The following is a 12,311-nucleotide window of genomic DNA, read 5'->3' as shown; positions in this document are numbered from 1 at the left end:
CTCCTGAGTTTATGCAAAAGAGAAACCTGATAAATATATATAAATAAACACATGAAATTACTATCTCCTGATATTTAAATGTAGCCTCAGTTTTTTGAAAGTTCCTTTCTTTTGAGATCAACTGTATTAAGGCATAATTGATATAGGAGAAAATGTCCCCTCCGTTGTACTGTTTGATGGGTTTTTTTGGTTTTTGTTTTTTTAAATATTTTATTTATTTATTTGACAGAGAGAGATCACAAGTAGACAGAGAAGCAGGCAGAGAGAGAGGGAAGCAGGCTCCCCCTGAGCAGAGAGCCCGATGGTGGGGCTCGATCCCAGGACCCTGAGATCATGACCTGAGCCGAAGGCAGCGGCTTAACCCACTGAGCCACCCAGGCGCCCCTGTTTGATGGGTTTTGAAGACTGTGTCCTTCCAATGTACCTGTACCTCCATTCAAGATCTAGAACATTCCCACCATCCCAGTAAGTTCCCTGGTGCCCTTCTGCCATAAACCCTCCTCCTGCTTTCAGGCAACCACTGGTCTGCTCTATGTCTATATAGATTAGTGTGCCTATTCCAGAATTTCATTAGACCGGCTCGGGCAGGAAGTACTTTCTGGGTCTGGCTTCCTTCTCTCAGCATGTTTCTGCGATTCACTTATAATGCACGGCACACTCGTCACTGTGGAGATGTGCCACATTTACCCGGTCACCCATGGATGAACATCTGGGTTGTTTCCAGATTGGAGCTGTTATAAATAAATTATAAATTATAGGGGCACCTGGGTGGCTCAGTGGGTTAAGCCTCTGCCTTCGGCTCAGGTCATGATCTCAGGGTCCTGGGATCGAGCCCCGCATCGGGCTCTCTGCTCAGCAGGGAGCCTGCTTCCTCCTCTCTCTCTGCCTTCCTCTGCCTACTTGTGACCTCTCTCTGTCAAATAAATAAATAAAATCATTTAAAAAAATTGTAAGTTATAAATATGGCAGCTCTGAATGTTCTCGTACAAGTCTTCATGAGGACATACAATTTCATTCCTCCTGATAGTTCAGAGCGGAGGGGAAGGCTGTATGTCACTGTGCCGACCACACAGAATGCCTTTGAGGACCCATTCAAGGATGGTCTCCTCTGATCTGACCCAGGCACCTCTTCTTACACGTGGGAGAGAACCACAGAGCCAGAGCTAGAGCCAGAAAGCGGGGCTCCTGAGTTCCAGGCCTCAGCAAGCTCCGCTGGACCACGCCACCTCCTGCCTGGGGACCGAGCACGTTCTTACGAGCTTACAATTAACTGCTTTTCTAGGGTTAAGAAAACTGGCCCACATCTGAAGTAGGTCATGCCCAGCCACTATCCCTCTCTACCCCATGTCCCTGGTGGCCGCACGCCTCCTCTGCTGTAGTACAAAGCAGACCCCCCACCCATACTCATTTCCCTTCTATGAAGCTCTCATGCTGCTTCTCAGATTTTTTCCTGAAACACTATGAAGAGAAAGTTAAGCAAGGATTAATTTCCTTCTTGGATTAGTATGGTTCTGAGGAACTCCCATCTTTTGGGGCGGCGGGGGGGTGTCTCCAAATAGATGCTATGTGGTCCCTCAGCATCACCAGACTATTACCCGAATTAGCTGAAGTCTTCAGGCTTTAGGCTCTGAGGAAGATGATAGGATTTGTTATGATAATTTCTATTTATTTGCAAATCGATATTGAATTAAATTTAAAATGTTATTGGTTTCCATAAGAGATGACCCTCAGAGGACTGGAGGAGTTCTTGTGTTCAAATATATCACCTGTGGCTACCCCCAGGCAGCACCATGAGGAGAGAGCCTCCCGCCTCTCTCTAAGGCACCCGAGTCTGAGCTCCCACTGGACACCTGCCGGAATGCAGCAAAAGAACCGCTGTCCTGGGGCACCTGGGTGGCTCAGTGGGTTAAGCATCTGCCTTGGGCTCAGGTCATGATCCCAGCGTCCTGGGATAGAGCCCTATGTTGGGCTCCCTGCTTAGTGGGGAGCCTGCTTCTCTATCTCTGACCCTCCCCCAACACTCACTCATGCTTTCTTTCACTCTCTCTCTTTCCCAAATAAATAAAACCTTCAAAAAAAATAAAGTACCACTGTCCTTCTCTAAGTGGAGAAGGTGGACCTAGTGCTCCTTGGGTGCCTCTCAGCCTCTCCATGTGCATCATACCTCACCTGTAGCCTCCTCCTTTCTCCCAGGTGTAGTGACCCTCCCCCTTTCCTCTTCCTTTAAATCTGGAGGTGAGGAGAAGGTATTGTTTAGCCCCTACTTAGGCTGCCTGTGTTGTCTGGTAAGAGCCAACTGAAAGAGGGGAAAAAAGAAAAAGAAAAAGAAACTACCCACTCTTATTCCCAATCTAGAACTAAAAAATATAGTATTTGCCAGACTGAAATATTCTCTTTAAATCCAAACACCTGATCCTTGGGCCATTTGAAGGAGAATGGTCTTAGCATCAAGGTCAAGTGGGTTCTCTTTTTGTGCATCCAACAAGTGCTTAAAATCAGATAAAATTTTCATCTTCATATCTGGAGTGTAGGTTAGTCAGCTTTTTATTTTCCCTAGAGTTCTTAACTGCCTTTTGTTTTCTTGTTGAGAAGAGAATAATGTGACTTCACCGTATCATCAAGTTTTCAAACCTACTACTCAGGAAGTTTACTGTGATTCTTTCTTTCATTCCTGCAGACAGGACAACTCAGTGGAGTCCTCCTCCATTTTTCTGTTCTCATCTGGCTCAACTGGTCTGCAATACAGCCGTCATATTGGGACTTCCCTGCTCTCCTAGGATAGAGTCACTGTTTTCTAGATTCATGGCTTTTTTTGTTTCTCTTAGCCCCTCATTTAGCCCGATTAACATCTTCAAGTAACTCTCTAAGAGAGGACACATGAGGGAAAATCTTCCTGCCCTTTTATGTCTGAAAATGCTTTTTGATGCTTTCAAATTTAACTGTACTTAACTGAATAGAAAATTCTAGGTTCAGAACTAAGAAGAAGCTGATGTGGTCTGGTAGGGAGGACTCCGGGCTGGAACTCAGGATCCTTATGTTCTAGCTCTACCTCTGACCATATGATTCTCTCCATCCATAAAACTAGGTGGGTAAGATCAGGTCACAGTGGTGAAAGCCTTTGAATGGGCCCTCAGAGACATTCTGGGTGGCCAGGAATCTAGTCATCCATCTCCTGGGTATTTACTCATGAGAGATGAAAATATGTTTACACAGAGTTGTACAAGTCTTTTAATAATTGCTTTATTCATAATAGCTCCAAACTAGAAATAACCCAAATGTCTGTCAACTAGTGAATGGATAGATAAGATATCTGTTATGTCTGGGTCTGAGTAATCCTCATTCATCCTGCTTTGCTCTTGGTAGGTCCATCTGAAGCTTCATATTTTTCAGGTCAAGTATGCAAGGAAAGTTGGGGCATCACAGTGGGTACAAGGCCCGGAGCACACAGTGATCAGGTCAACAGGGCTGTGAATGCAGAAGACCCAAGGCTTGGGGTAAGGGGTGCACAAGGGGAATTATGGCACTTGGGCTGACATGAGGCCCGGAGTATACCAGTGTCCCTGTTGGGAAGGTCACACCAAGGTGGTCACCAGACCCAGGCTGGGGCTGTGAGGCTGCCCAGGGACTGTCTACTCTGGGAGCATGACTGGGGCGGGCATGACCAGGTGTCCCCACCCATGTGCTCTGTCGACAGAGGGCGCAGCAAGAGCAAGAAAAAGCAAATGCCGCCAAGAGAAGCCTCCTTCTTCCTACAATGGCTCCCCAGTGCCCTCTACTGGCAGAGCTCAACATCGCGATCGGTAGGAGAAACGCATCAAGAGTCTGGTCTTTTCCTGCACAGCAGGTGCTGAAGGTGAATGGACAGCTGAGAGGCAATACCTGGGAAGAAGCACTTTCTTAAAACCTTTTTTGGTCCTCTTCTCTCTTACTATGTCTTTTTCGCAGCATTCTGATCTCTCTCTATGGATGTAACAACTTCTTGAGTTTTTCTGCAGATGTTAATTTAACATTTTAAATGTCTACTCCTATTCCTGAAGCCATTTCCATCGCTTCACCCACAGTGTTCTGTGATTTTGTTTTTCTCCATCATGCAGCTGGTTTCCCTTATCAGTCTGAATGGCTTTAGTGCCCACTCCTATTTCCTTAAAAAGGACTCTGCTGCATACTCCAGTAGCTGGTGGGGTTTCTTCTGCTGCGTTGGTAGCACGGCCTTTCCACCTGAGGTCTCTTCGTGAGTACGGGGTCCGGCTGGGAACTCTGGACGGTGGGGCGTGTGGGCTGACCGTCTTCACTTCAGGGGGACTTAGCATGGGTAGCTTACTGCCAGGTTATACTCCCAAACACACAACCAAAGAGGGCTTTACACAGGGCGGCGGCCCCCCACCAGCAGCCCCATGTTTCCCCAGATACTCCTTCAGTGTCTTCAGCCAAAAAGTTGATGATTTTCACCAGATGAAAACTCAGGCACCACCAGGGTCCGTGGTGTACCACTGTCTCAGATTTTTGTTATTTCCCAGACGAATTTGCAGCCCGCTGCACTGTTCAATTCTCCACTGCAGTCCCATTCTTCCTTCTCTGGCCCACGCTGAGCCCAGAGCCTCCGTGGGGTCTTGTGAGCAAGGTACCTCTCACTTTTCCTGCAGCACTTGCAGAGTGAATTCCGGGGCAAGGTTCCCTCCCCCTCATTTCATTTGTCACCACCCTTCCATCTGTTTTCTACCTTCTAGAAATTTCCTGAAATCTCCTTTCTGCTGATTAACCAGGTTTTTTTTTTCCCCCAACGTCAAGAGTTCATATTTTTCTGTACTCTGGCAAATGTCTGCCATCTTTTTTTTTCTTTGTTTTCTCTTGTGTTTTTTGTTTGTTTGTTGAAGTGAGCTCTACAGTCAACATGGGGTTCAAACTCACAACCCTGAGGTCACGAGTTGTATGCTCTGCCGACCGAGCCAGCCAGGTGCCCCAAAGGTCTACCATCTTGAGTTGGAAATGTCTTAAAAAAGTTCATATTGCTCTATCTTGAGTCAATGAAACAGCCTTTCAAATAAGTGAAGATTTTACCAGCCCAACAATTTCAGAAGGAACAATTTTTTAAAAAATCATCAGTGTCTCTTACCAAGGGGCGCCTGGGTGGCTCAGTCAGTTAAGCCTCTGCCTTCAGCTCAGGTCACAACCCCAGGGTCCTAGGATCAAGCCCCACTTCGGGCTCTCTGCTCAGCGGGGAACCTGCTCCTCCCTGTCCCTGCCACTCCCCCTGCTAGTGCTCTCTCTCTTCCTCACTCTCTCTCTCCCAAGTAAGTAAATAAAATCTTAAAAAAAAAAAAAAAAGAATCTCTTGCCAAAATGCCAAATCTAGATTTTTTTAAAGCTTATTAATTTATTTTTTTAGTACTCTCAACGTGGGTCTCAAACTCACAACCCCAAGATCAAGAGTGAGATGCTCTTCCGACGGAGCCAGCCAGGCACGCCCAGATCTAGATTTTATTCCACTTACCAGATTTAACTATTAAAACAAAACCAAAGCCCAAACCTGACCTAGTTAATAGCTGGGGTTGAAGGTCATTTGCCCAGTGGGGGGGCGAAGAGATGTCCAGCTGCAGGGGCATAGACGGAAGCCCATTGGTTGGGGGTGCAGACAGCTTACCCTGGGGTTTGGTGGCCGTCCCTGGTGGGCAGCTGGAGCGGGGGGTACAGCGGGCACAGGAGTTGGTGGCTGATGTGGTACAGAACATGCCAGATCGACATTCGCAGACTCGAGAGGAGTTCCACGTGCACGGCGTCTTCTCCACCAGGTCTTCAAAGGGACACAGAGAAAGGTCGTGAGGAAGGATCTGGGATGGCAAGGGCAGGGGGTCCCGAGAACCCCCAGGAGGGCAGAGAAGCATTTGCTTGGAAGCAAACACTCACGTGACTATCCTGTCGAGCAGATCTTTTAGCTCAAAATAGTTGGGCTAAGCGAAAGAAGGCAAGGGGGGAGAAAAAGAGTATGTACTATCTGAGTATGTTTACAGAAAATGCTAGAATATACAAACTCTTCCAGAGTGACAGGAAGCAGGATGATTGCCTGGGAATGGAAGTGGGGTGAGCAATGGTGGGAGGGACGATAAGGAACTCAAGGAAACTTTCTGGAAACTTCTTTTCCTTGATTGTGGTGATGGCTTCACAGCTGCATATGATGTCAAAATGTATCAAATGGCACTCTTTGCCCACATGCGTGGCCCTGTGTGTCAATCCTGTCGCAATAAAGCTGATAAAAGAAAATAATCTAGAGAACAGGGTGAGCACGCATGGGTAGAGATGAACCCACAGTGGCTGTGACTCGATCATTTGTTAAAAGTGGGTGAAGTCCACAGCCATTCCTGACTTTTCTCTACTTCTGAATAGGCTTGAAATCTTCAGTGCTGGGGCACCTGGGTGGCTCAGTGGGTTAAGGGTCTGGCTTTAGCTCAGGTCATGATCTTGGGGTCCTGGGCTGGAGCCCCATGTTGGGCTCCCTGCTCAGCAAGGAGTCTGCTTCTCCTTCTGTCCTCTTCTCTGCCCTCCCGCCCCCGCTCATGCTTTCTCTCTCTCTCAAATAAATGAACAAAATCTTTAAAAAAAAGAAATTTTCAATGATAAAAAGGGTTATTTTTTTCCAAAATTAAAAAAAAAATGTTGGAAGTTTTGTCAAAGAAAGCATGTGATAAAGCATTTACATATGCTTGGGAATATTTTATGTGCTCTAAATGAGTAAAAATAGAACAACCACATTAGTAGATCAGACACATGAGACTGGCTCGGGAGGACTTTCCTCAATCAGCAGGATCCTTCACAGACCTCAGATGATAACCTCATAGTCTCTTCCTGAAACTTCCAAAGAGAGTGGGAACTGGGGAGGGTTGGGGAGTTTGTGCGGGCAGCAGGAGTGAGCTCAGCAGTGCCAGCGAGGACTTGGGACAATGACAGCTGTTATCACGATCACAGCTATTAACAGCACCAAGTGTGGGTGGGACGCACCTGGGTGGCTCAGGTAAGCGTCCGACTCTTGGTGTCCGCTCAGGTCATGATCTCGGGGAAGTGAGAGCGAGCCCCACTCGACAGGGCTCTGTCCTCAGTGGGGAGTCTGCTTGAGGTTCTCTCCCTCTCCTTCTCCCCCCTTCCCGCATGCACACACTCTCTCGCAAAACAAGTAAATAATATATATATATATATTTAAATATCATTGAGTACAAACAAGGCAGCCGTAATACCATTAGGTGCGTGGGGGGTCTTATTCTTAGCATCCTGCCCTGATTAACCTAGTTTGACCTACTTAATTCCTGCATCAGGTCTTCGAGAGAGTACTATTATGATGCCCACTGCAGATGAGGGAACTGAGGCATGGAGATGTTAAGAAACTTGCTTGTGTTTATAAGCTGCAAACTGGTAGGGCCAAGATTCAAACTTGGGCTCCAGAGTCCATGCTCTTGGCCCCTGTTCTCCACCCTATGGCTTCTCAGAGCTTTCATCCTTAGAGCTGAAGGAATTCTCTTGTTTCTCTATCTGACACTGTAGCTTCGGCAGATAATATTTTTTCCAAAAATGGCCAGGGCAGCATTTCTGGCCCCATCTGCTCTTCCAGACCTCTGCCACTCACCGTCAAGAAGCTTGATTTCTTTCCTTCCGCTGACTCCAGTGGGATGTGTGACTGCCTCAAGAGGTAAAAACTGGCGGAAACTACACCATGTGACTTTCAGGGCAAGGTCAACAGAAGGGATGTGGCTTGTCCCCACCCCTGCCCCATCCTTGGAATCCAGGCACCAGGCCTCGAGGAAGCCCCCAAGTTAGCCATACAGAGGCCACGAAGGAAAGGGCTTTCAGACAATTCCCGCCTGTAATCTTCATGTTTTCCAGCTGAAATCCCAGACATCGTGCAGCAGAGACCAGCCACCCGCTCAGGGTCCTGTCTGAATTCTGACCCATGGAACTCATGAGTAAAGAGGAGGGGGATGGTTTTTGCCACCATGTTTTGAGAAAGCTTCCTTGTGGCCTTTGCAACTGGAACAGTGGCCCCCAGTGACAAATGGTGTTCTTTCCTCTTTGGGCCTCTGCTGACTTCAGCCAGCGTGTGAAAGAAACCTTGGACAAGGAGACACGATCACGCATCCCCTCCCCGCCCCCATGGCCTTTGTGACGGGGCTGGGGACACAATCAGCCACGGCTGTCTACAGCCTGGGCAGCCCTCGTGGATGTCAGGAGGCAGCTGGTAGTGCTGTGGTGCTGAGTCAGCCACATACACAGAAGTCACCCAGCAAGTGTCTGTCCTGAGAATGTTCTAAGGACAGCATAGTGACTGGCCGAGCCCAGAACCTCCAAGTTGAAACTCCGGCCATGCCGCTCTCGGGGACCTGTGGCTTTTGTAAGGTCTCAGCGTTCTCCTCTGTACAATGGGGACAACTGTAATCCACACACCAGAAGACAGCTACCAAAAATAACAGGACAAGTCTGGAACAGGTAGATGATAACGAACGCTTCCTTGCAGGAGTAAGCAAACGGAACCTGTGTGAGAAGGGGTCACCGCCATCAACACCCCACAATCGAGAGGGAGACTCAGTAAAGGCCCACTGCTCAGAGATGCCAGCGAGGGGAACTAGGCTCCTGAGGGCTGAGCAGTCCCAGAACAAACTCAAAGCCCCCCATCCCCAGATTCTCAGCCAAGAGCCCCTGCTCCCAGGAAGGAGCCCCTTACCTCCAGAGCAGGTCACGCAGGCCTTGCAGCGGCCATCCCTGTCCAGGTAGTAGTCGGGGTCACACTGCTTCCCACAGTCCGATGACCCCTGTGGGGTGCACGGCTGCTGCAAGATCGGCCCTGAGGAAGGGAGCAGAGAAGCTCCAGGCCAGGCCGCCTTGGCAGAGGCCCCACCTCCGCACCCAATCGCCACCTCCAGCTCCACGGCCAGCCCCCAAACTCCACACATGTCAGATTGATCTTTCAGAGGGAGTCCTGAAGCCCAGAGAGGGAAGGAATGTGTCTAAAGCCACACAGGGGAGCAGCACTCACTAACCGGCCCCTGGTTCCGGTCCCTTCCCTCTGCCATCTGCCATGGCCACTGCCCTCTCCCCAGCCTCACTGCCGTGTCACCACCCTCCTCAAAACTCGGGGGCCACTCTCCCTCTGAGACCAGCCGTGAGGTGACGATGCCTACTGGCCACAGCTTCCGCTCGGTGTGGCACTGGGGGATCCAGGCAATTCAGGAAGGCAAGGAAAAGAGAGGAAAGTAGTGGGGTCTGGCGAAGAAGACATCAGGCTGTCATGGACAGATGGCATCGTTAAAGGGGACAGATGACCAAAAGAACCAGCAGATACATTATTAGGACTAACAAGTGAGTTTAACAAGGTGCTTGGAAATAATGTTATTACATCAAAACTGAGTGCCTATACGCTTGGGTTGAACCACATGAAATTGCTATTTTGGTAGGTGAGGCTGCCAAATATTGGCTTTTCACACAGTTCAAAACAACACCAATGATGAAGAGTTAGAACACGAAATACTGAAAAAAAATATTCCCCTCATCATCAGAAACATCAGGTACCTAGAAATCTAAAGCAAACCTATAAATCTCTCTACACAGAAAAAAATAAAGCATTACTGAGAGAAGGTCAAGCAGACCTAAGTTGAATTCAATAAATAAAAACAAAGAGCGAGGGGCGCCTGGGTGGCTCAGTGGGTTAAAGCCTCTGCCTTCAACCTGGGTCATGGTCCCAGGGTTCTGGGATCGAGCCCCGCGTCAGGTTCTCTGCTCGGCAGGGAGGCTGCTTCCTCCTCTCTCTCTGCCTGCCTCTCTGCCTACTTGTGATCTCTGTCTGTCAAATAAATAAATAAGATCTTTAAAAAAAAAGAGCGAAATAATAGAGGGCTTTACCATGTACTACTCGATACTGCAAAGATACGGATTCTCTCTAAAGTGAGCTGGATTCGGTGCGATCCCAACGAAAAGCCCAAGAGGACAGTTTACAGAAATCTGAAAAGCTGATTCTGAAGTGGACACAGAGAGGCAGATGACTGAGAAGAGCCAGTCTAGTGACAAAGAACAAAGGTAGAGACATTGCTCGACCATTCCGATGACTTAACAAAAACCTGCACCAATCAAGACCCTGGGGCATCCACACAGAATAGACGACAGAAAGACCAACGGAGCAGAACATCAAGTCCAAGGCCGTGCCCAGGCACATACGGACCTTTGGATACAAAGATGTCCGCAACACAGTGGGGAAGGACCATCTGTTTGATAAAAGGTATCGGTTCAACTGGACATCCACACGGACCTTCCAGCAGGACCCCTGCCTCACGCCGTACACACAAGCCAAGGCAGACGGCAGGTCTACATGGGAAAGGTAAAATGGGAACAATTCTAGGAAGTCGATGCAGATGTCTTCGAGACTTGAGTGGAGGAAAAGAAAATAAAGAGCGGAGCATAAAAGCACCGGTCATAAAGGGAAAGACAGATCCATGTGACTACTTTAACATTTATTTTTAAAATATTATTTATTTATTTGAGAGAGAAAACACAAGCAGGTGGGAGGGGCAGAGGAAAAGAGAGAAGCAGATACCCCACTGAGCAGCTGAGCAACATGGGACTTGATCCCAGGACCTCATGATCATGACCTGAACGGAAGGCGGATGCTTAACTGACTGAGCTGCCCAGGTGCCTGTGATTACATTAAAATTTGGAATATCTCTTTATGGGGGCGCCTGGGTGGCTCAGTCAGCTGAGCATTGGACTCCTGATTTCAGCTCAGACCACGATCTCGGGGACCTGGGATGGACCCCACATCAGGCTCTGCACGCCACAGGGAGTCTGCTTGAGGATTCTCTCCCTCTCCCCTTGCTCACACAACCGCACGCACGCTCTCTCTCTCTCTCTCATAAATACATCTTTTTTAAAAATAAAATAAAAAAATCTCTTTAGCAAAGACACCATAAAGAGAATAAGAAGGCAAGCCACTGGGTGGGAGGTGGTCGTCTGCACACACTATAGGATGAAGGGCTCAAACCCAGAACTGTAAGAAGTCCTATTAAGAAATCAGTGGAAGGGGCGCCTGGATGGCTCAGTCGTTAAGCGTCTGCCTTTGGCTCAGGTCATGATCCCAGGGTCCTGGGATCAAGGTCTGCATCGGGCTCCCTGCTCAGCAGGAAGCCTGAGTTTCCCTCTCCCACTCCCCCTGTGTTCCCTCTCTCGCTGTGTCTCTCTCTGTCAAATAAATAAAATCTTTAAAGGAAAAAAAAAAAAGTCAATGAAAAAGACAAACAAGCCCCAGAGATTTCACACAAAGACTTGCTTTTCCTTATTCATCACAGCCAAGAGGAAACAACCCAAATACCCAAAGACTCATGGACAACCACGGGCCAGCACCAGAGGCCAGTCAGCCATGGCAGGAGTGGACTGAGGGCCCTGCCGGTCACCATGGGAACCTGGAGGGTATCAGACCCACAGCCACTCCCACACCAGACTCCGCGTCACACACACTCGAGCTGTCCAGCGAATGACTTTTTCCATGACCTACAGCCCCAAGAGGCCTGGAGACCCTCTTCTCCCCAGACTGGGAAAGACCACAGCCCAGGGCCCCCCTGCCTGGACCTGCCCGCAGGGGTCGCCTGCCAACGAGACGCTGCTGCCCTGGAAACGAGCCACAGCCTCTCGGGAGAACTCACCTGGATCTGGACTGGGCTCCCGCACCGAGGAGGGAGAGCTGGGGGCCCTCGTCATTTCGGAACCGTCTTCCGGGGTGAGGAAAGCGCCCCTTCCAGGAATCGTGGTCCTCACCCCGGAGCTTGCTGAGGCAGTCCTGAGGGGCCTGGCCTGGGGGGTGCTGCTGCCAATCAAAAAGTTAGAAATGGCACTGCCAGTTCTCCTGAGGGGGCAAAGCGGGGGGGTCTGTGCTCAAGGGCAACCATTTCTGCAGAGAAGGGGGTCCCCAGATCCTCTGTCCACAGCGTCTGGCAGCCCCACCATCAGCTCCTGGGAGCAAGGACTGTGTTTTCTAGGCTCTTCTCTCATATGCTCCGGGAAGACTGAGCACATGGTGGGGCCTCAGCTGCCTTGTGGGCTTGGCAGAGAGACTCCCCGAGGTCCTGACACCCTGGGCTGAACCCCACCCCCACCACAGCCAGTGGGGCCCTGAGCATCCTATGGGGCAGGACAGCCCCACACCAAGGTCAGCTGAAGGGGCGAGGGGAGTCACCTGGTGGCCACCCTGCAGGCTTTGAGGCTGGTGCTGCAGTCAGGGCTGGTCACTGGGGAAGGTCGCTCACAGACGGTGTCACTTTCTGCTGTGCCTGCAGGGGGGACAGAAA

General features: G+C 49.4%; 1 protein-coding gene across 1 annotated transcript in view; it reads right to left on the bottom strand.

The window, feature by feature from the left end:
• TNFRSF8 (TNF receptor superfamily member 8) overlaps positions 1-12,311 on the bottom strand; it is a 61,789-nt gene that overhangs the window by 16,683 nt on the left and 32,795 nt on the right. The window contains 4 exon segments of the mRNA XM_032863441.1: positions 5,642-5,791; positions 8,705-8,824; positions 11,670-11,830; positions 12,200-12,293. Coding sequence (XP_032719332.1) covers positions 5,642-5,791; positions 8,705-8,824; positions 11,670-11,830; positions 12,200-12,293 — 525 coding nt within the window.

The sequence above is a fragment of the Lontra canadensis genome, unplaced genomic scaffold (genome assembly GCF_010015895.1).
Source record: "Lontra canadensis isolate GAN:19392208 unplaced genomic scaffold, GSC_riverotter_1.0 scaffold25, whole genome shotgun sequence".
Classification (NCBI taxonomy): domain Eukaryota; kingdom Metazoa; phylum Chordata; class Mammalia; order Carnivora; family Mustelidae; genus Lontra; species Lontra canadensis.
Note: the sequence above shows the minus strand (reverse complement) of the source record. Positions and strands in the feature narration are given on the sequence as shown.